General features: G+C 36.9%; 2 protein-coding genes across 2 annotated transcripts; both read left to right on the forward strand.

Moving 5' to 3' along the window:
• Positions 1 to 982: 982 nt before the first annotated feature.
• LOC138305178 (ADP-ribosyl-[dinitrogen reductase] glycohydrolase-like) lies at positions 983 to 20,432 on the forward strand. Its single transcript, XM_069245602.1, has 9 exons — positions 983 to 1,133; positions 2,902 to 3,021; positions 3,344 to 3,493; positions 3,800 to 3,943; positions 6,488 to 6,642; positions 7,597 to 7,750; positions 12,218 to 12,376; positions 16,837 to 16,967; positions 17,515 to 20,432. The coding sequence occupies exons 1-9, from the start codon at positions 1,053 to 1,055 to the stop codon at positions 17,564 to 17,566; spliced, it is 1,146 nt and encodes a 381-aa protein (XP_069101703.1). The 5' UTR covers positions 983 to 1,052; the 3' UTR covers positions 17,567 to 20,432.
• Positions 20,433 to 22,299: 1,867 nt separating this feature from the next.
• Positions 22,300 to 27,723, forward strand: LOC138305180 (MICOS complex subunit MIC19-like). Its single transcript, XM_069245603.1, has 7 exons — positions 22,300 to 22,446; positions 24,038 to 24,080; positions 24,340 to 24,392; positions 24,802 to 24,921; positions 25,126 to 25,196; positions 25,921 to 26,056; positions 27,395 to 27,723. Exons 1-7 carry the CDS (start codon positions 22,393 to 22,395, stop codon positions 27,422 to 27,424), a joined length of 507 nt encoding a protein of 168 aa, XP_069101704.1. The 5' UTR covers positions 22,300 to 22,392; the 3' UTR covers positions 27,425 to 27,723.
• The last annotated feature ends 56 nt before the right edge of the window (positions 27,724 to 27,779 follow it).

Here is a 27,779-nt window from a genome sequence, read left to right on the forward strand (position 1 = left end):
CACAGTTTGGAACAATGGGCAAACAATTGGGGAATGAAATTTAACGAAAAAAAAGTGCTATATCATGAACATAAAAGGAAAACGTCGCAAATTACACCTCAGTTAAATTGAAATATACCGGAGCAAGTAAAAAACAATCCATATCTTGGTCTCACCGTTTCAGACTATTTGAAATGGGACACCCATATTACAAAAAAAAATGCAAAAAAAGCTAACTCAACTTTTAGGCTTTCTAAAACGGAACCTGAAACACTGCTTATTTCACTGGTGTGCTCCATTCTTGAGTATGGTGCAATAATTTGGGACCCTTTATAAAAAAAAAGACATTGAAAAAACAAACTTGAAAGAATACAAACACTGGCATTCATTTCCAACAACTACAAGACCAGGGAGGAAGGATGCGTCACAAGAATGCTGGAGGATCTGAAACTACTATCACTTCAGACCAGACTCATCTAGGCCATTTTTAGACGTTTTAGAGCTCCAGATAAAAAAAACGATCGTTTTTTTATCTAGAGCTCTAAAACGTCTAAAAATGACCCCAGATGAGTACTTAACAAAATAACGACTCAAAAGAAACATCAAAGCTAAGTATTATGAAAATCACATCACCAACATTGGATGCGTTAAGTATGTCCTGTAAGATCCTCCCTCTACCGTTGTGTTAAAACCGGAAACGGGTTCAACAACGTATCATATATATATATAGGGCCTCGATATAAGAATTATGAACTCGGACCATATTAAAGAACGTAAATGTGCAAGTAAATGATCCGAGAACGTAAATGTGCAAGTAAATGGTCCGAGAACGTAAAATTAACGACAAATGTTTTTTTTCAATAGGTCTGGTTCCTAAAAAATAAACCAAAAATATTTATGATATTATTCTTATAAATAAATAAACAATAATATAACACCTGAACAAAGCTTAAAACAATAAGTTCTTTATACGCTTATTGTGGGCATTGGAATGTGCATATACAGCCTTACCACAAATTTGGTTCGATTGAGAATTTACGAAATTGCCTGTGTTGAGTACCACATATACAAAGATGGCGACGTTTCTGAGCCCGCTCAGCGGGAAATTGAAATCAACATCTACTCCAACAAAGAGATATCGCCCTTACACTCGGGTAATTAACTTGCCAACTCGTATAACATGTTCTTGTTATCATAATTTACACAATAACATATTTTATATGTTTGTATTTTGGGTATTTTACCGATGTCTTTCCGTTTGGAATTTGAAGATCAATCCCCAGATACTCAGATACTGGCATACAGCTGTTATGTATCGCTACTGTAGTCTTATTGAAGGCTATTTTGATTAATTAAAAGCCGAAACATGGATCTCAATTCGAAAGTGGGCTACTATTTGCTAACGAAATCTCTGTAAACAATATTGATATACAGATCAAGGGAGACAAACTGGGATCATTTTGGAAGGTCTTGGCCATTGACCCCTCAATTTTAATATTATGTTTGGGTGAGGGCGTTCTTTATGTTTAAAATGGTCCATGCATTTTTCAGCCAAAATGATATCTCCGCCTTTACATAACTATACCTATCAAAAGGTGGGGCAGCATTTCCCATTAACTTTACATCTTAAAAAGGGGAGGGGGCACATATACTTAACTGGGTCGTTCAGGACTGTACATTTTTACAGGAGATATTTTTTTATTTTAACATAGAATATAAATTTCCATGCAGCCTGTACTCCTGTAGCCACTTCTTCATTAAAATAAGAACTATCAGTATTATCAGACATGTTAACCCTACCGATTCAGGCGGAAGTCTACTGCTTTTGAGACTGATATTCTGCCTACCGCTTTAATATCCAAATATTCCGATTTCTGCAAAACATTTTCTTAATTTTTCTTCTTCCGATTTCTGAAATTTTTAAAGACGGTTGGGGCTGACATGGCAGCTTCAAAATGCATACCAGACAGATTAGGGGGACTTGATAATTAAGTAAACATAGGAGGTGTGAACAGTCCCTGATCAACACCCACTTGTTCTAATTAGCAGCTTGGGGCAAGTTCCACCTTGGATTGGTGGTGTCACTTATTTCACATGTCTGAGTGTAATAACGTTAACGATGTGTATTACGTAGGTCTACAGTCATCTGGCCTTTCAATAAATTTGGTGCCTAAAACTAATTCGCATCATTTCAAAAACAAACACTAACTATAATTGAAATGATTTACTCACATTTTTAATGTAAAATAGGCATATAGTGTTTTCTGAAAGTCATAAACTTTGCAATCGTAATGGCCGCCATTTTGGAATGGGTTGATTCTAATAGAGGAGCCGGATTCGTATAAATGTTCAGGATTTTACTAAAAAAAAAATCTTTTTTTTTGCAGGGGGATTATTTCTCTAGAACATTGGTGTAAATTTTAGAAACAAATATTTGTATTTTTTCTTGCATAAATCAAAAGAAAATGAGTCCAGCATGTTTTCCAAAAAAAGTGGAAAGAAAAAAAAAAAAAAAAATCAGTAGACAAAATGTATATTTAAAAAAGGTGATAAATAGCATTGAAATAAAAGTTTACAATATGTTTATTGGCATTTTTCAACTTCTAAATGTAATGTAAGCCTTAATTAACATTAAAAAAAATGCAAAATGAGCCATCAAGGCCTATGGTGATAATCAAAGTTAAAACATAATTTGTTAACAAAGTATGTTTTTGTAATTATTTTGGATATTATTGATATTTATATATCTCTGACGCGCCACGAAAAAATGCCGCCTGTAATGCTACCGCTTTTGAGTCAAAAATCTACCTCTTTTTGGTCACCAAATGTTAACATGTCTGGTATTATATACTAATTATTTCTAGATAATATATTTCATGTATTGAATAGCTGATTTATCTGCCTTTTTAATCCATTTTCAAGATGATTAGAAAAGAAGTTCATCGAGTATATGACAGAATATATGCTACAGTTTATGGCCATTGTATTGGTGATGCTCTCGGTTTGCTGACAGAGACTTTGACAAGAGATGAAACAAAGAAGGTAAAGCCTTAAACTTGTGTAACAGTGATGTAACATATATAGAAAGATAAAATCATGATCATCATAGACAATAATTCATTAGCAAAATAAAGTTGTTTTTTTCTTGCATTGAAAACTATATATGTGTTAAACTTTGGTCTTGTTTACACATATACTATACCGGTACATTATTTTATGTATATGCATGTATAAATGATTTTAATTAGTGTTAACAAGATCTTAGATGTGTGAGTTATGTTTACATGTGTTAAATCTCTGACTCAAAGTGTCAGAGACTAGAAATAAAGCCAATTATTATTATATATGTGTCTTTGTTTTATAGAAATACAGAGAAGTGTATCATAAGTTTGAACTGGTCCATAAGAAAATAGTTCCAGACAGTCACAGAAGGAAATGGAAAATTGGAGACTGGACGGATGAGTCTGATATAATGCTTCTTATTCTTCAGTCAATACTACAGAACAAAGGGGAGGTAATCTCAGAATGAAGCTTTTACAATCAATTTAGCTTATATTAATAAGGATCACAAAATTACAGATTCAATAATAGGGTTACACATATTTATGTGTGATAATGTGAAATATGACTGAAAGATACATTATTGTTAAAAACAAATTCTTTATACTAGCTAAGATCAGGAATATGGATTATTAAATAATAATTTGTTTAACAATATCAGATAGTTATTATTTGGTTATGACTAAGAATTCTAATTCAATAATGCAATGAATTTACCTTTTTTCAGTTGACTAATTTTACACATTGATCTGTATTTAAGGTGATACCTATTGACTTTGCCCGACGGTTAATTGACTGGTCAGAACATGGATTTCCAGAGTTAGGAGATGTATGTGGTCTAGGCATGTGTCCACAAGTGAAAGCTGTCGTAAATCATCCACAGTTCTCAGAGACTCCTGAAAAAGTTGGTATACACATCATATTGTATCCTTACAATTACAAATTGTACCTTTTTAAAGATTTTTAGCCTACCATCATCAGATGGTGGGCTATTCAAATCGCCCTGCGTCCGCCGTCCGCCGTTCGTCCATAAACAATGCTTGTTATCACTATTTCTTAAAAATTGCTGCATGGATTTTGTTCAAACTTCACATGGAGGGTCCCCTTGGTCCACATTTGTGCCATACAGATTTTGAGGCTGATCGGAAAAACAAGATGGCCGCCAGGCAGCCATCTTTGATTTTGGCGGTTGAAGTTTGTTATCAATATTTCTTGAGAACTACTGAAGGGATTTTGTTCAAACTTCACATGGAGGTTACCCTTGGTCCCTAGTTGTGCCATACAGATTTTGAGGCTGATCGGAAAAACAAGATGGCCGCCAGGCAGCCATCTTTGATTTTAGCAGTTGAAGTTTGTTATCGATATTTCTTGAGAACTACTGAAGGGATTTTGTTCAAACTTCACATGGAGGTTACCCTTGGTCCTTTTTTGTGCCATACAGATTTTGAGGCTGATCGGAAAAACAACAGGCGGCCATCTTGGATTTTGATTGTTAAGGTTTGATATCCCTATTTCTCAAAAAGTGCTGAAGGGATCTTTCTCAAATTTAATATGTAGGTTCCCCTAGGGCCCTTGTTGTGCATATTGCATTTTTGGACCAATCGGTGAACAAGATGGCCACCAGGCCGCCATCTTGGATTTTGTTATTCAAAGTTTGTTATCCCTACTTCTCAGAAAGTACTGAAGGGATCTGTCTCAAAATTCATATGTAGGTTCCCCTAGGGCCCTAGTTGTGCATATTGTGATTTGGGACCGATCGGTCAACAAGATTGCTGCCAGGCAGCCATCTTGGATTTTTATATTCAAAGTTTGTTATCGCTATTTCTCAGAAAGTATTAAATGGATCTTTCTCAAATTTCACATGTAGGTTCCCCTAGGGCCCTAGTTGTGCATATTGTGATTTGGGACCGATTGATCAACAAGATGGCTGCCAAGGAGTCATCTTGGATTTTGATAGTTGAAGTTTGTTACCGCTATTTCTCAAAAGGTACTGAAGCGATCTGTCTCAAATTTTATATGTAGTATGTTTGAAAAAGTTTAAAGAGTAGAGAAAAGATCCATCTTTCCTTTGTCAGATATAGATCATTCTTTGGTCGGCGCCAAGATCCCTCTGGGATCTCTTGTTTTAGAACTATTGATTAAGGTGTAGAACTAAGCACTGCTTCAAAACAGTGACTTGCTTATAATCAACCTCTGCTTTATTCAAAAAACAAATATTTATTAACTGATCAACAATTATACAGTGTACTTGGGTATGTTACTAAAACATTATTTCTGTATTTTATAAGCACCTGAAATTTTAGCCCGCCATCATCAGATGGTTCCCTTGGTCCCTAGCAGTGTCATGCTGATTTTCAGACTGATTGAAAAAACAATATGGCCACCAGGCAGCCATCTTGGATTTTGGCAGTTTATGTTTGTTACCGCTATTTCTCAGAAAGTACTGAAGGGATCTGTCTCAAATTTCATATGTAGGTTCCCCTAGGACCCTAGGAGTGTCATGCTGATTTTGATGAAAATAATATGGCCGCCAGACAGCCATCATGGATTTTGGTAGTTAAAAAGAAATTTTATTTGTTTTACATTGATTACGAAACAAGTTATACAATGTATGCAAATCACTCTCGATGGCCCGGATATAAGCACGCGAGGTGTCTTAGTGTGGGAGGAAACCGGAGTGCCTGGAGAAAACCCACTATACCACCTGGTAGTTTTTTGTTATCGCTATTTAGGGTTCTCGTTAAATGCCGGTTGCCGGAAAAAACAGCCGTGTATTTCCTTGTTTACAACCGGCTATTTTTGTCAGAAATAAGTATTGGCCCCATGGAGGCTTGTGGCCCTCAACCACCTATTATAAATTTTCAACCATCTATTCAAAAACTTAGTGAGAACCCTGGCTATTTCTCAGAAAGTATTGAAGGGATCCGTCTCAAATTTCATTTGTAGGCTTCCCTAAAGCCCTAGAAGTGTCTTGCTGATTTTGAGACTGATCGGAAAACAATATGGCTGTCAGGCAGCCATCTTGGATTTTGGAAATTGAAGATTTTTACCGCTATTTCTCAGAAAGTACTCAAGGGATCTGTTTCAAATTTCTAATCTAGGTCCCCCTTAAGCCCTAGTTGTGCATATTGCATTTTGGTACTAATCGATCAACAAGATGGCTGACTGGCTGCCATCTTTGTGTTAAGTACTTGAAGTTTGTTACCACTATTTCTGAGCAATTACAGAAGGAATCTGTCTCAAATTTCATATGTAGGTTGTGTATATTTCATTTTGGGAGATATCGGTCTTCAATATGGCCGACTGGCACCATCTTGGATTTTGATAGTAAAGTTTGAAAAGCAGAGGAAATTTTCCTCTTTCAATTTGTCAGACATATATCATTTTTGGTGGGTGCCAAGATCCCCCTAGGATCTATTGTATAAAATCTACTTTCTGTACATTGTAGGCAGCTGAAATTGTTTGGCGGGACTCTCGGAAGCTACTAGCCACCAATGGTGCTATATCTCGAACGGCTGTAATAGGTGTTCACTGTTATCACACTATAGGGAAAGTCATCAAACATACACTGGACATATGTAAAACTACACACCCAGACATCAGGTAAGGTCACACACCCAGACATAAGGTAAGGTCACACACCCAGACATAAGGTAAGGTCACACACCAATACCAAAGGTAAGGTCACACACCCAGACATCAGGTAAGGTCACACACCTAGACATAAGGTAAGGTCACACACCCAGACATAAGGTAAGGTCACACACCAAAACCAAAGGTAAGGTCACACACCCAGACATCAGGTAAGGTCACACACCTAGACATAAGGTAAGGTCACACACCCAGACATAAGGTAAGGTCACACACCCAGACATAAGGTAAGGTCACACACCCAGACATAAGGTAAGGTCACACACCCAGACATAAGGTAAGGTCACACACCCAGACATAAGGTAAGGTCACACACCAATACCAAAGGTAAGGTCACACACCTAGACATAAGGTAAGGTCACACACCCAAACCAAAGGTAAGGTCACACACCCAAACATAAGGTAAGGTCACACACCCAGACATAAGGTAAGGTTACATACCCAGACATAAGGTAAGGTCACACACCCAGACATAAGGTAAGGTCATACACACAGACATAAGGTAAGGTCACACACCCAGACATAAGGTAAGGTCACACACCCAGACATAAGGTAAGGTCACACACCCAGACATAAGGTAAGGTCACACACCCAGACATAAGGTAATGTCACACATCCAGACATAAGGTAAGGTCACACACCCAGACATAAGGTAAGGCCACACACCCAGACATAAGGTAAGGTCACACACCCAGACATAAGGTAAGGTCACACACCCAGACATAAGGTCATAAACACAGGCATAAGCTCAGACACTCAGATAGTTATTATATTGAAGACTTTAAAAGTAATATAATGAAGAAAAAATTAAAATGCTGATGCACATATGATTTGTATTGGAATAAGTTTCTTATGTACTTTGTGTGACTGCCCTGGAAATCTAACTTCATGATTCATTTGGTCTAGGTGTCAAGCATCTTGTGTAGCTGTTACAGTCGCCATTGCCCTTATGCTGCAGAAAAATGAGCGCCATATAAAGAAAAATGGAAACTACCATGTTGATGGAATTATTGATGAAACGTACAAGTATGCTGCCAAGATATTAAGTACAGCGGAGGAGGTGAGTACACAGGAAATGTTTACATGACTGTCCTAAACATCTGAGGAGGTAAGTACACAGGAAATGTTTACATGATCTCATAAGGGGAGCCTGTCCTAAACATCTCATAAGGGGAGCACACAGGAAATGTTTACATGGCTGTCCTAAACATCTGAGGAGGTAAGTACACAGGAAATGTTTACATGACTGTCCTAAACATCTCATAAGGGGAGTACACGGGAAATGTTTACATGACTGTCCTAAACATCTGAGGAGGTAAGTTCACAGGAAATGTTTACATGGCTGTCCTACACATCTGAGAAGGTGAGTACACAGGAAATGTTTACATGACTGTCCTAAAAATCTGAGTAGGTGAGTGCACAGGAAATGTTTGCATGGTTGTCCTAAACATCTGAGGAGGTAAGTACACAGGAAATGTTAACATGGCTGTCCTAAACATCTGAGGAAGTGAGTACACAGGAAATATTTGCATGGTTGTCCTAAACATCTGAGGAGGTAAGTACACAGGAAATTCTGAGGAGATGAGTGCACAGGAAATGTTTACATGGCTGTCCTAAATATCTGAGGAGGTAAGTACACAGTAAAATGTTTACATGGCTGTTCTAAACATCTGAAGAGGTGAGTACACTGGAAATGTTTACATGGCTGTCCTAAACATCTGAGGAGGTGAGTACACAGGAAATGTTTACATGGCTGTCCTAAACATCTGAGGAGGTGAGTACACAGGAAATGTTTACATGGCTGTCCTAAATATCTGAGGAGGTAAGTACACAGGAAATGTTTACATGGCTGTCCTAAACATCTGAGGAGGTGAGTACACAGGAAATGTTTACATGGCTGTCCTAAATATCTGGGGAGGTAAGTACACAGGAAATGTTTACATGGCTGTCCTAAACATCTGAGGAGGTTAGTACACAGGAAATGTTTACATGGCTGTCCTAAACATCTGAGAAGGGGAGTATGCAGGAAATGTTTACATTGCTGTACTAAACATCTGAGGAAGTGAGTACACAGGAAATATTTGCATGGCTGTACTAAACATCTGAGGAGGTTAGTACACAGGAAATGTTTACATGGCTGTCCTAAATATCTGAGGAGGTAAGTACACAGGAAATGTTTACATGGCTGTCCTAAACATCTGAGGAGGTAAGTACACAGGAAATGTTTACATGGCTGTCCTAAACATCTGAGAAGGGGAGTATGCAGGAAATGTTTACATTGCTGTACTAAACATCTGAGAAGGTAAGTACACAGGAAATGTTTACATGGCTGTCCTAAACATCTGAGGAGGTGAGTATACAGGTAATGTTTACATGGCTGTCCTAAACATCTGAGGAGGTGAGTACACAGGAAATGTTTACATGGCTGTCCTAAATATCTGAGGAGTTAAGTACACAGGAAATGTTTACATGGCTGTCCTAAACATCTGAGGAGGTAAGTACACAGGAAATGTTTACATGGCTGTCCTAAACATCTGAGGAGGTAAGAACACTGGAAATGTTTACATGGCTGTCCTAAACATCTGAGGAGGTGAGTACACAGGAAATGTTTACATGGCTGTCCTAAATATCTGAGGAGTTAAGTACACAGGAAATGTTTACATGGCTGTCCTAAACATCTGAGGAGGTAAGTACACAGGAAATGTTTACATGGCTGTCCTAAACATCTGAGGAGGTAAGAACACTGGAAATGTTTACATGGCTGTCCTAAACATCTGAGGAGGTGAGTACACAGGAAATGTTTACATGGCTGTCCTAAACATCTGAGGAGGTTTACACAGGAAATGTTTACATGGCTGTCCTAAACATCTGAGGAGGTTAGTACACAGGAAATGTTTACATGGTTGTCCTAAACATCTGAGGAGGTAAGTACACAGGAAATGTTTACATGGTTGTCCTAAACATCTGAGAAGGGGAGTATGCAGGAAATGTTTACATTGCTGTACTAAACATCTGAGAAGGTAAGTACACAGGAAATGTTTACATGGCTGTCCTAAACATCTGAGGAGGTGAGTATACAGGTAATGTTTACATGGCTGTCCTAAACATCTGAGGAGGTGAGTACACAGGAAATGTTTACATGGCTGTCCTAAATATCTGAGGAGGTAAGTACACAGGAAATGTTTACATGGCTGTCCTAAACATCTGAGGAGGTAAGTACACAGGAAATGTTTACATGGCTGTCCTAAACATCTGAGGAGGGGAGTATGCAGGAAATGTTTACATTGCTGTACTAAACATCTGAGAAGGTAAGTACACAGGAAATGTTTACATGGCTGTCCTAAACATCTGAGGAGGTGAGTATACAGGTAATGTTTACATGGCTGTCCTAAACATCTGAGGAGGTGAGTACACAGGAAATGTTTACATGGCTGTCCTAAATATCTGAGGAGTTAAGTACACAGGAAATGTTTACATGGCTGTCCTAAACATCTGAGGAGGTAAGTACACAGGAAATGTTTACATGGCTGTCCTAAACATCTGAGGAGGTAAGAACACTGGAAATGTTTACATGGCTGTCCTAAACATCTGAGGAGGTGAGTACACAGGAAATGTTTACATGGCTGTCCTAAACATCTGAGGAGGTTTACACAGGAAATGTTTACATGGCTGTCCTAAACATCTGAGGAGGTTAGTACACAGGAAATGTTTACATGGCTGTCCTAAACATCTGAGGAGGTAAGTACACAGGAAATGTTTACATGGTTGTCCTAAACATCTGAGAAGGGGAGTATGCAGGAAATGTTTACATGGCTGTACTAAACATCTGAGAAGGTAAGTACACAGGAAATGTTTACATGGCTGTCCTAAACATCTGAGGAGGTGAGTATACAGGTAATGTTTACATGGCTGTCCTAAACATCTGAGGAGGTGAGTACACAGGAAATGTTTACATGGCTGTCCTAAATATCTGAGGAGGTAAGTACACAGGAAATGTTTACATGGCTGTCCTAAACATCTGAGGAGGTAAGTACACAGGAAATGTTTACATGGCTGTCCTAAACATCTGAGGAGGTAAGAACACTGGAAATGTTTACATGGTTGTCCTAAACATCTGAGAAGGGGAGTATGCAGGAAATGTTTACATTGCTGTACTAAACATCTGAGAAGGTAAGTACACAGGAAATGTTTACATGGCTGTCCTAAACATCTGAGGAGGTGAGTATACAGGTAATGTTTACATGGCTGTCCTAAACATCTGAGGAGGTGAGTACACAGGAAATGTTTACATGGCTGTCCTAAATATCTGAGGAGGTAAGTACACAGGAAATGTTTACATGGCTGTCCTAAACATCTGAGGAGGTAAGTACACAGGAAATGTTTACATGGCTGTCCTAAACATCTGAGGAGGTAAGAACACTGGAAATGTTTACATGGCTGTCCTAAACATCTGAGGAGGTGAGTACACAGGAAATGTTTACATGGCTGTCCTAAACATCTGAGGAGGTTTACACAGGAAATGTTTACATGGCTGTCCTAAACATCTGAGGAGGTTAGTACACAGGAAATGTTTACATGGCTGTCCTAAACATCTGAGGAGGTAAGTACACAGGAAATGTTTACATGGCTGTCCTAAATATCTGAGGAGGTGAGTACACAGGAAATGTTTACATGGCTGTCCTAAATATCTGAGGAAGTTAGTACACAGGAAATGTTTACATGGCTGTCCTAAATATCTGAGGAGGTTAGTACACAGGAAATGTTTACATGGTTGTCCTAAACATCAGAGGAGGTAAGAACACAGGAAATGTTTACATTGCTGTCCTAAACATCTGAGGAGGTAAGTACACAGGAAATGTTTACATGGCTGTCTTAAACATTTGAGGAGGTAAGAACACAGGAAATGTTTACATGGCTGTCCTAAACATCTGATTGAGATAACAAAAAACTGAGATATGAATATGAATATATTAATATATCTGTGTAAAGGTGATTGATTAGGTAATAGGATTTCTGTTTTTTAATGAAGCTTGAGTCGAATAACTTGACATTATAAATTTACCGACCTATGTTCAGGTGGATATGGTGAGTTATCAATAAGTGATATATCCCAAAAGCTGTGACATGTGTTGCTAGGTGACCCTGATATCCTGTGACATACATTGCTAGGTGACCCTGATAACCTGTGACATATATTGTTAGGTGACTCTGATAACCTGTGACATATATTGCTAGATGACCCTGATAACCTGTGACATATATTGCTAGATGACCCTGATAACCTGTGACATATATTGCTAGATGACCCTGATAACCTGTGACATATATTGTTAGGTGACCCTGATATCCTGTGACATATATTGCTAGGTGACCCTGATAACCTGTGACATTTATTGTTAGGTGACCCTGATAACCTGTGACATATATTGCTAGGTGACCCTGATAACCTGTGACATATATGTCTCTAGGTGACCCTGGTAACATGTGACATCTTGTTAGGTGACCCTTATGATTTGTTTCTTGCCAGGTGAAAGAATTAAGACGCTACATGTCCTCCTGCTCCCTAAAGGATCTGAAGTTGGATGAGCCTGGACGTACCAACTACACATACAAGACCCTAGGGGCAGGGCTGTGGGCACTGCGACAGAAGGACTTCAGACAGGCCATTCAGGATATAGTGCTTGAGGTACTGATCAATTATCAAAGTACTTAGTGTTAAGAATTGTTGATATAAAGTTTTTTAAAATTTATATATACACTTGTTCATGGATCTTTTTGTGATTGAAATGATTTAATTTTTTCTTCATGTGGTGTTAATGTTGCATTGATAAGAGAAAACATTAATTATTGTAGATCAGTGGCTTATTTGTGTACCTTTTATGGTGTTTAAACTGAAAGATTATAATTACAACATGGTGATGCTAATGCGGCCATGGCTGGAGCTCTTCTAGATATTTGCATTATGACCTTATGTGATGAAAAGTATTACAATATCAGGGCGGTGATGCTAACACTGCCGTGGCCAGAGTTCTACTAGATATTTGCATTATGACCTTATGTGATGTATAAAGTATGAAAATAACAGGGCGGTGATGCTAACACTGCTGTGGGCAGAGCTCTACTAGATATTTGCATTATGACCTTATGTGATGTATAAAGTATTACAATAATAGGGCGGTGATGCTAACACTGCCGTGGCTGGAGCTCTACTAGATATTTGCTTTATGACCTTATGTGATGTATAAAGTATGAAAATAACAGGGCGGTGATGCTAACACTGCCGTGGCTGGAGCTCTACTAGATATTTGCTTTATGACCTTATGTGATGTATAAAGTATGAAAATAACAGGGCGGTGATGCTAACACTGCCGTGGCCAGAGCTCTACTAGATATTTGCATTATGACCTTATGTGATGTATAAAGTATGAAAATAACAGGGCGGTGATGCTAACACTGCCGTGGCCAGAGCTCTACTAGATATTTGCATTATGACCTTATGTGATGTATAAAGTATGAAAATAACAGGGCGGTGATGCTAACACTGCCGTGGCTGGAGCTCTACTAGATATTTGCTTTATGACCTTATGTGATGTATAAAGTATGAAAATAACAGTGCGGTGATGCTGACACTGCCATGGCCAGAGCTCTACTAGATATTTGCATTATGACCTTATGTGATGTATAAAGTATGAAAATAACAGGGCGGTGATGCTAACACTGCCGTGGCCAGAGCTCTACTAGATATTTGCATTATGACCTTATGTGATGTATAAAGTATGAAAATAACAGGGCGGTGATGCTGACACTGCCATGGCCAGAGCTCTACTAGATATTTGCATTATGACCTTATGTGATGTATAAAGTATCAAAATAACAGGGCGGTGATGCTAACACTGCCGTGGCTGGAGCTCTACTAGATATTTGCATTATGACCATATGTGATGTATAAAGTATGAAAATAACAGGGCAGTGATGCTAACACTGCCGTGGCTGGAGCTCTACTAGGTATTTGCATTATGACCTTATGTGATGTATAAAGTATGAAAATAACAGGGCGGTGATGCTGACACTGCCGTGGCCAGAGCTCTACTAGATATTTGCATTATGACCTTATGTGATGTATAAAGTATGAAAATAACAGGGCGGTGATGCTAACACTGCCGTGGCCAGAGCTCTACTAGATATTTGCATTATGACCTTATGTGATGTATAAAGTATGAAAATAACAGGGCGGTGATGCTGACACTGCCATGGCCAGAGCTCTACTAGATATTTGCATTATGACCTTATGTGATGTATAAAGTATCAAAATAACAGGGCGGTGATGCTAACACTGCCGTGGCTGGAGCTCTACTAGATATTTGCTTTATGACCTTATGTGATGTATAAAGTATGAAAATAACAGGGCGGTGATGCTAACACTGCCGTGGCCAGAGCTCTACTAGATATTTGCATTATGACCTTATGTGATGTATAAAGTATGAAAATAACAGGGCAGTGATGCAAACACTGCCGTGGCTGGAGCTCTACTAGATATTTGCATTTAATGACCTTATGTGATATATAAAGTATGAAAATAACAGGGCGGTGATGCTAACACTGCCGTGGCCAGAGCTCTACTAGATATTTGCATTATGACCTTATGTGATGTATAAAGTATGAAAATAACAGGGCGGTGATGCTAACACTGCCATGGCCAGAGCTCTACTAGATATTTGCATTATGACCTTATGTGATGTATAAAGTATCAAAATAACAGGGCGGTGATGCTAACACTGCCGTGGCTGGAGCTCTACTAGATATTTGCATTATGACCATATGTGATGTATAAAGTATGAAAATAACAGGGCAGTGATGCTAACACTGCCGTGGCTGGAGCTCTACTAGGTATTTGCATTATGACCTTATGTGATGTATAAAGTATGAAAATAACAGGGCGGTGATGCTGACACTGCCGTGGCCAGAGCTCTACTAGATATTTGCATTATGACCTTATGTGATGTATAAAGTATGAAAATAACAGGGCGGTGATGCTAACACTGCCGTGGCCAGAGCTCTACTAGATATTTGCATTATGACCTTATGTGATGTATAAAGTATGAAAATAACAGGGCGGTGATGCTGACACTGCCATGGCCAGAGCTCTACTAGATATTTGCATTATGACCTTATGTGATGTATAAAGTATGAAAATAACAGGGCGGTGATGCTGACACTGCCATGGCCAGAGCTCTACTAGATATTTGCATTATGACCTTATGTGATGTATAAAGTATCAAAATAACAGGGCGGTGATGCTAACACTGCCGTGGCTGGAGCTCTACTAGATATTTGCATTATGACCATATGTGATGTATAAAGTATGAAAATAACAGGGCAGTGATGCTAACACTGCCGTGGCTGGAGCTCTACTAGGTATTTGCATTATGACCTTATGTGATGTATAAAGTATGAAAATAACAGGGCGGTGATGCTGACACTGCCGTGGCCAGAGCTCTACTAGATATTTGCATTATGACCTTATGTGATGTATAAAGTATGAAAATAACAGGGCGGTGATGCTAACACTGCCGTGGCCAGAGCTCTACTAGATATTTGCATTATGACCTTATGTGATGTATAAAGTATGAAAATAACAGGGCGGTGATGCTGACACTGCCATGGCCAGAGCTCTACTAGATATTTGCATTATGACCTTATGTGATGTATAAAGTATGAAAATAACAGGGCGGTGATGCTGACACTGCCATGGCCAGAGCTCTACTAGATATTTGCATTATGACCTTATGTGATGTATAAAGTATCAAAATAACAGGGCGGTGATGCTAACACTGCCGTGGCTGGAGCTCTACTAGATATTTGCATTATGACCATATGTGATGTATAAAGTATGAAAATAACAGGGCAGTGATGCTAACACTGCCGTGGCTGAGAGCTCTACTAGATATTTGCATTATGACCTTATGTGATGTATAAAGTATGAAAATAACAGGGCGGTGATGCTGACACTGCCGTGGCCAGAGCTCTACTAGATATTTGCATTATGACCTTATGTGATGTATAAAGTATGAAAATAACAGGGCGGTGATGCTAACACTGCCGTGGCCAGAGCTCTACTAGATATTTGCATTATGACCTTATGTGATGTATAAAGTATGAAAATAACAGGGCGGTGATGCTACTGACACTGCCATGCGTGGCCAGAGCTCTACTAGATATTTGCATTATGACCTTATGTGATGTATAAAGTATCAAAATAACAGGGCGGTGATGCTAACACTGCCGTGGCTGGAGCTCTACTAGATATTTGCATTATGACCTTATGTGATGTATAAAGTATGAAAATAACAGGGCGGTGATGCTAACACTGCCGTGGCCAGAGCTCTACTAGATATTTGCATTATGACCTTATGTGATGTATAAAGTATGAAAATAACAGGGCGGTGATGCTGACACTGCCGTGGCCAGAGCTCTACTAGATATTTGCATTATGACCTTATGTGATGTATAAAGTATCAAAATAACAGGGCGGTGATGCTAACACTGCCGTGGCCAGAGCTCTACTAGATATTTGCATTATGACCTTATGTGATGTATAAAGTATGAAAATAACAGGGCGGTGATGCTGACACTGCCGTGGCCAGAGCTCTACTAGATATTTGCATTATGACCTTATGTGATGTATAAAGTATCAAAAATAACAGGGCGGTGATGCTAACACTGCCGTGGCTGGAGCTCTACTAGATATTTGCTTTATGACCTTATGTGATGTATAAAGTATGAAAATAACAGGGCGGTGATGCTAACACTGCCGTGGCCAGAGCTCTACTAGATATTTGCATTATGACCTTATGTGATGTATAAAGTATGAAAATAACAGGGCAGTGATGCTAACACTGCCGTGGCCAGAACTCTACTAGATATTTGCATTTAATGACCTTATGTGATATATAAAGTATGAAAATAACAGGGCGGTGATGCTAACACTGCCGTGGCCAGAGCTCTACTAGATATTTGCATTATGACCTTATGTGATGTATAAAGTATGAAAATAACAGAGCGGTGATGCTAACACTGCCATGGCCAGAGCTCTACTAGATATTTGCATTATGACCTTATGTGATGTATAAAGTATTACAATTACAGGGTGGTGATGCTGACGCTAATGCTGCCGTGGCCGGAGCTTTACTCGGCTGTAAACTTGGCATTGAGGCCATCCCTCCAACATGGATAGAATCTCTCAATCATCGTATGTGGCTCGACGATATACTGGATGGGTAAGATTTTATTTTTTGGTAAATCACTTTTTGTCTGAAGTAAAAATGAGAACTGGTTATACTTGACCTGTAAATGTACAATCAAACCTGTCTATAAAGACCAACAAAGGGACCAAGAAAAAGATCCTTATAGGCAAATTGTCTTTATACACAGGTTAAATTGTATTGAAATCTTTTGGTACCCTCAGAAGTGATCTTATTTAGCATGTGGTCTTTTAACAGAGGTGGTCACGAAGGCAGTTTGACTTTATATTTGTTTCTTTAGTGATACATTTCTGGATTTTTGCCATCATGCCTTCAATGGAATACCTTGATAGTGTTTTGGTAATGTCTGAAGATCCAATAGACGATGTCACACAAAAAATAGTCAGGCTAAAATATTATGACAAGGGAAGTAACTCTTTACAAATTCCTTGTGTACACAAGAAACAAAGGCATTGTTATATTATTGTGGAGGGGCAATATGCCATAAATATATATTGTCACAACTGATCTTCATTATTTTCATGGATTAAAATGCTAATTAGTATTTTCTTTACTTTTATAGGTATTTTGATATTTTAGAAGGAAGAAAGACGTCTAAAGAAACAACGTTGTGATCTACAACAACGGACTATTGTTTTAATGTGATAACTGACATTTTGTACCCAAGATGGGAATGTGATATCCTTCAAACTTCAGACTCTGTGGGAAATGAGATTGTGATATTTTACAAGGAATTTTCAAGGCATTCTTTTAAAGAGAAAGAAGTGAATACCTTCCTGTTGGGATGATAACAGCAGAGAAATAGTCATTACAGCCTTGTGTTCAGCATTGTTTAACAATTTTATAGACATCAGCTTACCAGGTATGAGGCGAGACTTCCAGTGAATAATCAATATTAATTATGTAAGATACAGTACACATAATACAAACTCATATTAAATAGTGATAGTTTGGTTCTTCAGCCCAAATGAAGATTTTTTTGTCTGCATTTTAATTACATAATGTATATGTTTAACAGATCATGTTATGTCTGAGACTAAATTGGATAATCATGTATTAGCTGATTATGTGTAGAAATGGATGGATGCTTAGATCTACATGTACATTTATTTAGACTTAAAAGTGCTGCCGAATTTTAATGCCTTACGCATGATTTCCATCGTACTCTTGTCACATATTATATTGACAGATTTGCATATCATTTTATGTATTTAAATACAATGTCTTTCATATTTAGTGTAGATGTATGTTGTATCAGTATGATTAGGTCAGACCAACTTCAGTGCCAGTATACAGTACTAATAGTGATGGACAAATAAAACCAGGTGGTACCTGGTGCATTGGTTAAAATGATTCCTTTGAAAGTTTTCCTCTGCTAATTAATACTTTGAAAATTACATCTTGTTTATATTTACTGGTAAAGGTGTTTCAATCAATTTCAATTTTGTGCTACAAAAATCATTTTCAGAGAACTTGTTTTGAAATAGAAATCACAACATTAATAGATGTTATATTCACTTTTATAAGAAGGGAATTTTTGAGTAATTTTTTTTTGTTCGTTTGTAATCGTATAGAACTTTACTTCAATAGCCAGACTCAGTAGCAATACCTGGAATATAGTGATTCAATAGTTATTATTTGGAACAAAAGTCTCGGTCACATATTTAGAGATAAATATACATGTATAAAAATACCTTTTTATCGGAAATGTTTTAACCATACAGATTGTCATAAACGTTTATAAATACCCAGTGTACCCTATTTATATGTCACATTGTGGTGTTGTTTGTAGTCGAGTAATATTTCTTTAATTATTACATATATGTCTTTATTTCTTCTCATGAAACTTAACATTAAATATTTGTTCTAAACATTCCTTGTTTCTTTAGAAATGTCAATCTTTTCCATTCCATGATGCACAATTTACCTATTGTCTTCAATACACCAGAGTTAACAATCATATATATAAATGTGATCATAATCCCAGTCAAGGATGGTTTTAATTGTACACTGGATAATGATGTCATATAGGACTCATCCTCCATACTAGGGGTTACTATCACTGTCGTTATATCCACCCCTGGACTATCTCATAGAAAAACTGAAGGCAGAAAAACCTGACCAATCAGAGGAGCGTAGAGACTGTCTTTGTCCCATCCTCAATACTCCAGGGGTTACTATCACTGTCATTATATCACTAAAGACAGTTCAGGAGAGAGAAAAAACCTGACCAATCAGAGGAGCGTAGAGACTTCCTTTGAAGATTACAGAGAATGTGATGTCTAACTTCAAAACAACATATTCAACCACAGTGTACCTTTATACATTTCCTGTAATGTACCACAAAGGATCAAATTACCTGTCTTCTGTTGCTTTACTATGAGATAGTTCAGGTGTGGATATATCATGTCAGTGATAGTAATCCCTGGAGTTTTGTGGATGTATAGGACCATTTTAATAGTGGTGTTTACCTTTATCTTACAAGTATAGGTTGGTATATTTTTATGATCATTATAAATTCATTTGTCCAGTAACTGACAGTAAGTGATATATATAATATCATTGGTATTTTCTGTCTAGTAAGTAATTATTGTATGATATTATCATTGGTATTTTCTGACCAGGATGTATGTATTTTTATTATACATATAATTTTTATTTTCAGAAACAGCATTTTGTTTCAATAACAAAATGTTTAAATGTTGTCCTTAGTCGCTGACTGCGTCTCAACCCATATCTGTAAGGCCTGTTGATCTTTGTGGCATGACATCAGATTTATGGATCAGCAATGTGATTTCAGAAATTTGAACTTTATCTGATTTGTTGATTTTATAAAAAAAAAATATCTATGTTTGTTAGAATCTCTGATATGAATGAAAACATGGCTGTATAAGTGGTAATTATCTAATTAATGCTAATTATATTCTCATGTTTACATTGTCCTGCCATCAAAATGATAAAAGTGACTTTGTTTCTAAAATTATATGTGCTAAGGTGTGCATGTTTCTTTTTCCGAATGTCATGGAAAACACTTTGTTGCTTTATTTCCTCATGGCAATATATATATATATATCAACTGCAAATTTTACTCAGATGCAATGTGCAAACATTGACACACTGCAAAAGTTTTAAACTGAATAAGCAAAAGAATGAACACATGGAAATACATGTGTACACATTTACAGTTCTACAAAGAGGGTGAGTTGTGTCTTAACGTTTTGTATCAGGTTGAATATCATGTTTGTGAATACCTCTCCATCATATATTACCTTTATTATGTACGTCTATTATCGTGTTCGGAGAGACAAATGATGTATTATTTACTTAACCTGTCATATGTAAATTTCATATGTAAATGAGATATTTATATAGAGTCCGAAGCAATTGGTGCAATTAAGTAATTTGAAAAAAAAAAAATATAAAATACAAGTTGAATGTGACCTTATACAAATGTAGAAATAAAATTGATTATGCAGTGAACTTTTTATCGCATGGTTTTATTTAGCTCAACAGTTACATTTGATATCATTGTCAGCATCCCACACCAAAACTTCAGTATTTTAAAGACTTTGAATGATGTGTTAGTAAAATAATGTGGAAAGATTTTGTGGATTTGTAGTGACCCAGCTGGTGAACTTGGTTATCAACCAATATTTACAGTTTGCATTGACATGGATTCAATAACCATGCTTTCTAGTACATGTATTATCATTATCAGTGTATAAAGATAGCACAGCATGCACGGTGATTCTATTGTTACAAGAATAGTCGATTGCGTAGTAACGTGGGGTCATGACCCCACTTTTGGCGGAAACATATGAATGACTTGATTCCAATCAGATGTTCAATAGAATTCGTTGACGATGACAAGAGAGACAAAAATATGGGTATTTTGATAAAAAATATGCAACTGCCGCAAGAATAAATAAGTTTCATTTACGTGAAAAACTGTAAATATAAGGAATATACTTTTATTTTGTTGAGGTTATGAGGGTATAATGATGTAAAAGGAGGGGGTCGGTGTGGCTTGTAAATAGTGTTAAATATGGTCTCTGTCACTCAGCTGACGGAGCATGCTTCTTTGGCTCAGCCGGTAGAGCCGTAGATTTCCACGCCGGAGACCCGGGTTCGATTCCTGGTCGGGGCACTCGACAGGAATGTGTATTTTCCCTGTTCTTCTACATTGGCGCCCAACTAAATAACCCATGGTAGGTGGTTAAAAAGTCTCTGGTTGAGATTTAGGAAATCTCAAGAAAAACAGGGGGAGTAGTGTAAAAGGAGCGGGTCGGTGTGGCTTGTAAATAGTGTTAAATACGGTCTCTGTCACTCAGCTGACGGAGCATGCTTCTTTGGCTCAGTCGGTAGAGCCGTAGATTTCCACGCCGGAGACCCGGGTTCGATTCCTGGTCGGGGCACTCGACAGGAATGTATATTTTCCCTGTTCTTCTACAATGATAATGGAGCCGGTGTAAATTTTATGAAACCCGGCTTCGCTGGGGTTACATAATTTACACATGCTTCATTATCATTATAGCCTCATAACCTCAACAAAATAAAAATACATGTATATTCCTTAATTGGACTTCTTCAAAGACTCATAGGCCACAAGTACCGGGGTATTTACTTCTTCACTTGTTCAATGAGGTCTGGGAATTACAGCAAAACATAATGTATTTAATAAAGTTGGTTTTGACGCCAGGCTGGAGAGCGCTTATATTAGTAATCACTTTTGATTGTACTTGATACAGAGTTATGGCCCTTCATCTACAATTTTCAGTTTCATATACCAAGTATATTAAAATACACCACTCTGTGTTTATTTCTAGATTTTGACAAGACTTGATACATATTCTTGGGCTTCTATGAACATCAGTTAGGCCAAAAAAACAATAAGGCTGTAGGGTTACCCGACCGATCCTACTTTTTTACCCCCGGCCCTAATCCTTTTTCCACTTTTCTTCGAAAAAAAATAATTAAAAGTCGGGATTTCTATCTCAGACTCCGGTTCTGGCCATTATTTTAGAGTGAAAGACACTAACAAACAAAAAATGCTCTCGACCTACCGACCCTATTTTTTTGCCTATGTTACCCTAAACAGACATATTTTTTTTATTGGCCTAAGGTCTGTCAATAATTTTTAATGGAGTTATGGGCCTTGCTTTTGTAACTGTATTAGACAAATTAAATCTCAGATACCTCCTAAACTTGTGTGCACTTTATAATTTTAAGTCAATGGAAATTACTGATTGTTCCGCGTAGCTTGAAAGATCCGCCCATTTGAGAGAACAGATTTTAACTTCTTGAAATGTCTTTTCAGGCATGATACGTCTGGCTTGTTATTTATCCGTGTATTACACGTACCCGATCATCATACTCAACTTCCGGTGGTAACTTCCGGTAAACTTGCCGGGGAGAAGGTGACATCTGAAAAAAAGAAAACATGGGAGGTAACGAGAGTAAGCGGACAATGGTGGTGGACAGAGATGATATTATGGTAAGTGTATCTGCAAACACAAAATTCTAGTCGTTCTTGCATAGTACATGGTACCGGTACTGCATTCGATCATGCCTTCAAAGCAGGGATAACATGGTGTGCTACCATGCACTCCTATTACATGCACGATAGTCGACTGATCAGCCGATTTATTATCGGACGTTGTTTCAAATGCCATTGTCTCGTCGGCCTGCAACATTGTAATAGGTTGGGATAGTCCTGCATTTGAGCAAAGGACAGTTAAGGAGTTTGACGTTCTGTCAATGATATATAGTATGCATATATAAAAAAATACCCCTATATACTATATAGTATAGGGGTATTTTTTATATGTATACTATACTATATATATTGACCGAAAGTCAAACTCCTGTGATTTGAGTAACAGTCTTGTATTTGAGGGTTAATTTTTTACGCAAATGCAGTTATTCTGTGAAACGAAAACTGATAAATTTGTTTAAAACACCTTCAAAGTGAGAAAATAGAAATCAATAGTTCATACAGAAAGTCAAAAACCTAAAGTCTTCAATCAGTTATATGGCTATCTGAAAATTATGATGCCCTTTTTTATACAAATTTTTAAAACAACTTTATCCATTTTCATTCTACAGAATCCTGTGTTTGCGTAACAAAATTTTCCCTCAAATACATGACTATTACTCAAATGCAGGACTAATGATTCTATCATGCCCTCAAGGTAGGGGAAATTCTATCATGCCTTCAATATAGAGAAGATTCAATAGAGTTAGGGGAGATTATATCATGCTCTCATTAGAGATGATTTCATCATGCCCTCATCAACATAAGGTAGATTCTATCATGCCCTCAACATAAGGGAAATTCTATCATGCCCTCAACATAGGGGAGATTGTATCATGCCCTCAACATAGGGGAGATTCTATCAAGGCCTCAGCATAAGGGAGATTCTATCATGCCCTCAACATAGGGGAGATTCTATCATGCCCTTAACATAGGAGAGATTCTATCATGCCCTCTGCATAAGGGAGATTATATCATTCCCTCAGACTAAGGGAGATTCTATCATGCCCTCAACATAGAAGAGATTCTATCATGTCCTCAATATAAGAGAGATTATATCATGCCCTCAACATAGGAGAGATTCTATCATGCCCTCAACATAAGGGAGATTCTATCATGCCCTCAGCATAAGGGAGATTATATCATGCCCTCAACATAGGAGAGATTCTATCATGTCCTCAATATCAGGGAGATTCTATCATGCCCTCAATATAAGGGAGATTCTATCATGCCCTCAACATAAGGAGATTCTATCATGCCCTCAATATAGGGGACACTATATTATATCATGCCCTCAACATAGTGAAATTCTATCATACGCTCAGCATATAGAATATTTGATCATGCCCTTAACATAAGGAAGATTCCATCATGCCCACAAGGTAGAGGAAATTCTATCATTGCCCCCACCCCCCTACCCCACCCCTCAAGGTAAGGGAGATTCTATAATGCCCATTAAATGTTTTGTTGATCATCAAATTTGTAAATTTCTTATATGACATCACTTTTGAAACTTTTCTTTTTCATGACTTAGTATGGTTTTAAATTTTAGGTTACACAAAGTGTGATAAACAGATTATCTGGCAAAGAAAAGGGTGAGTTAGCTCATGAAAATTATTAAAATATGAAGGAGGTATACAGCTCTGTAGAAAAACCAAAATATACTCATTTATTTTTATTACAAATTCTTTCAAATTTGACTAGTCTATAAAACATTTCTAATCTCAAATGTTTGATTATCATTACATACATTAATCCACACTGATATCATCATCAATTTTCAGGCTTATTACATTCCTCAATAGCACCTTTCTTTGAATGACATAATCTTATTTTGTGCTTTTATTTTTACAGTACCAGACTCCGCTCCAGAACCTGAACACAAAACCGGGAGTGGAATGGACTTTGTAAGTGCCTGAAACTTTACACTAAATTTAGAACATGTAGTAAGTGCCTTAAAATTTCCACTAAAATTACTACATGTAGGAAGTGCCTGAAAATTTACACTGAATTTAGTACTGGCAGTAAGTGGCTAAAAAATTACGTTGGATTTAGTATATGCATGTATGTAGTAAGTGCCTGAAAATTTACGTTTGATTTAGTATATTTATGTATGTAGTAAGTGCCTGAAAATTTACGTTTGATTTAGTATATACATGTATGTAGTAAGTGCCTGAAAATTTACGCTAAATTTAGTACATGTATATTGCTTAGATACAGAGCGATTGATCGATACTTAATTCTCTCATATATTACAATAGTTTTAGTGATTCATGTAATATATAAATTATAACGACCATTTAATTTTTGTTTTAGGATTATGCAATTCCCTCCAGTAAAATAAGGCAGATTGAATCAGAATATCAAGAGAGATTGAAAGCAACAGAAGAGAGAGAAGCAATGTCCAAAGCCAGGCTGAAGCAATATGAGGAACAGGTGAGATTTCAATGGCAATATAGAGGTTACACAAATAGTGGTATTGTAGAATATGGAATTTATTTGATACTCAGAAGTTACAAAAGACACCAGCTTTAGCAATACATTTATCAATGGTCTTCTGCCTGTTGGATGGCTTTTATAAAAGGTTTGGATATTTAATTATTATAAAATACCTTAACTATTTATCTTTACTTTTTCCAGAGTGAGCAACAACTTCAGACACAACAAGAACAGTTCTCCCGGACCATGGATGAGTTAGAAAAGAAATTTATGTAAATATGACCCAGTTACTCTAAACATACAGTATAAATTTTGGCAAAATCGAAGTAATGTTTTTACAGCCTGGCATAATGGATGACTTCATGTCTCCAAAACCAGATTAATGATATATATCAACAATATACGAAAAACACCATTATCACAAAAATATGTTAGAGCAAAATTTCTGGCATGAGAAATATGAAACGTTTCATATTCACTATTAAATCAAACGTTTCATATTCACTATTGAATCAAATGTTTCATATTCACCATTAAATCAAAGGTTCATATTCACTATTGAATCAAATGTTTCATATTCACTATCGAATCAAACATTTCATATTCACTATTAAATCAAACATTTCATATTCACTATTGAATCAAATGTTTCATATTCACTATTATATCAAATGTTTCATATTCACTATTAAATCAAACATTTCATATTCACTATCGAATCAAATGTTTCATATTCACTATTAAATCCAATGTTTCATATTCACTATTTAATCAAATGTTTCACACTCACTATTCTGTAATGTTCACTTCCAACTTCTATTATACTGTTTGATATAAAAAGTGAATATTTCATTGATCAAAAAATGTGATTGAGATCATTATGATCTCAACACTTTCTTCAAATAAATCTACATTCAATATTTATTATTATATTTAGATTGTTTGTTTTACTTTGTGATAAAAGTTTATCTTATGAATCATTTTTGTTGCCAACAGACGGAATACTGGGTCCCCAGTTTGCCAGGATATACAGCAAGACGTGTTTCAGTGTTACCAAACCAACCCAAAGCAGACGCTAAATTGTTCCTCCCACGTCCGAGCATTTACATCATGTGTAGATGACGCTCGTAAGGTATGTCAGTAGTCCTAATGTACAGGTAACAAAATGTACAATATATTACACGTCCGAGCTTTTACATCATGTGTAGATGACGCTCGTAAGGTATGTCAAGAGTCCTAATGTACAGGTAAAAAATGTATATTATATTACATGTCTGAGTGTTTACATCATGTGTAGATGACGCTCGTAAGGTATGTCAAGAGTCCTAATGTACAGGTAAAAAATGTACATTATATAACATGTCCGAGTGTTTACATCATGTGTAGATGATGCTCGTAAGGTATGTCAACAGTCCTAATGTACAGGTAAAAAAATGTACATTATATTACATGTCCGAGCGTTTACATCATGTGTAGATGATGCTCGTAAGGTATGTCAACAGTCCTAATGTACAGGTAAAAAATGTACATTATATTACATGTCCGAGTGTTTACATCATGTGTAGATGATGCTCGTAAGGTATGTCAACAGTCCTAATGTACAGGTAAAAAATGTACATTATATTACATGTCCGAGTGTTTACATCATGTGTAGATGACGCTCGTAAGGTATGTCAAGAGTCCTAATGTACAGGTAAAAAATGTACATTATATTACATGTCCGAGTGTTTACATCATGTGTAGATGACGCTCGTAAGGTATGTCAGCAGTCCTAATGTACAGGTAAAAAATGTACATTATATTACATGTCCGAGGTTTACATCAGTGTAGATGACGCTCGTAAGGTATGTCAGCAGTCCTAATGTACAGGTAAAAAATGTATATTATATTACATGTCTGAGTGTTTACATCATGTGTAGATGACGCTCGTAAGGTATGTCAACAGTCCTAATGTACAGGTAAAAAATGTACATTATATTACATGTCCGAGCGTTTTACATCATGTTGATGATGCTCGTAAGGTATGTCAACAGTCCTAATGTACAGGTTGAAAAATGTACATTATATTACATGTCCGAGTGTTTACATCATGTGTAGATGACGCTCGTAAGGTATGTCAGCAGTCCTAATGTACAGGTAAAAAATGTACATTATATTACATGTCCGAGTGTTTACATCAGGTGTAGATGACGCTCGTAAGGTATGTCAGCTGTCCTAATGTACAGGTAAAAAATGTACATTATATTACATGTCCAAGTGTTTACATCATGTGTAGATGACGCTCGTAAGGTACGTCAGCAGTCCTAATGTACAGGTAACAAAATGTACAATATATCTTCACAATGGTATTGCAGAAATTATTGATGTCTTTTTTGTCTGTTTAATAATGATTTTCAAATTGATTATTTTTATACAACAATGATAGAAGTATTTGATCAAACTTAATGTCTAGTTAAAACTGTCATTACAGGATGCCTACGACATGTCAAAGAAAGCGTGACTTGACGTCTACCTGGAAATGTTTGAAGAGTCTTTTATACCAGACGAGGAGTGATTTCTTTCTGGACCAAAGTTAAAAATCATCTAAAAATGACATATAAGAGAGCAATGTTTTATTTATCAAAATGTATTTAAAGATAAAACCTTAATTATAGCTGTGACAGTTCTATACGCAATATAAAGTTGTGAACACTGTTTTTGGATGGTCCCACAAGGACAAGCGTAGATACTGAAAAAGTGTGGATCTAAGTTTAAATCACAGTGAATGGGACACGGACAAGATTATATATTACAAATCTAGAGGATTATGTGTTTGTTTGTACAGATGAATAAATGTGATGAATTGGATAAAAAAA

The sequence above is a fragment of the Argopecten irradians genome, chromosome 12 (genome assembly GCF_041381155.1).
Source record: "Argopecten irradians isolate NY chromosome 12, Ai_NY, whole genome shotgun sequence".
NCBI lineage: Eukaryota > Metazoa > Mollusca > Bivalvia > Pectinida > Pectinidae > Argopecten > Argopecten irradians.

Coding starts and splice junctions, on each gene's coding strand:
- LOC138305178 (XM_069245602.1), top strand. CDS start 1,053: ATGGCGACGTTTCTGAGCCCGCTCAGCGGGAAATTGAAATCAACATCT. Junction 3,022..3,343: donor CAAGAGATGAAACAAAGAAG/GTAAAGCCTTAA, acceptor TTTGTTTTATAG/AAATACAGAGAAGTGTATCA. Junction 3,944..6,487: donor TCTCAGAGACTCCTGAAAAA/GTTGGTATACAC, acceptor TGTACATTGTAG/GCAGCTGAAATTGTTTGGCG.
- LOC138305180 (XM_069245603.1), top strand. CDS start 22,393: ATGGGAGGTAACGAGAGTAAGCGGACAATGGTGGTGGACAGAGATGAT. Junction 24,393..24,801: donor CCGGGAGTGGAATGGACTTT/GTAAGTGCCTGA, acceptor TTTTTGTTTTAG/GATTATGCAATTCCCTCCAG. Junction 26,057..27,394: donor GTGTAGATGACGCTCGTAAG/GTATGTCAGTAG, acceptor CTGTCATTACAG/GATGCCTACGACATGTCAAA.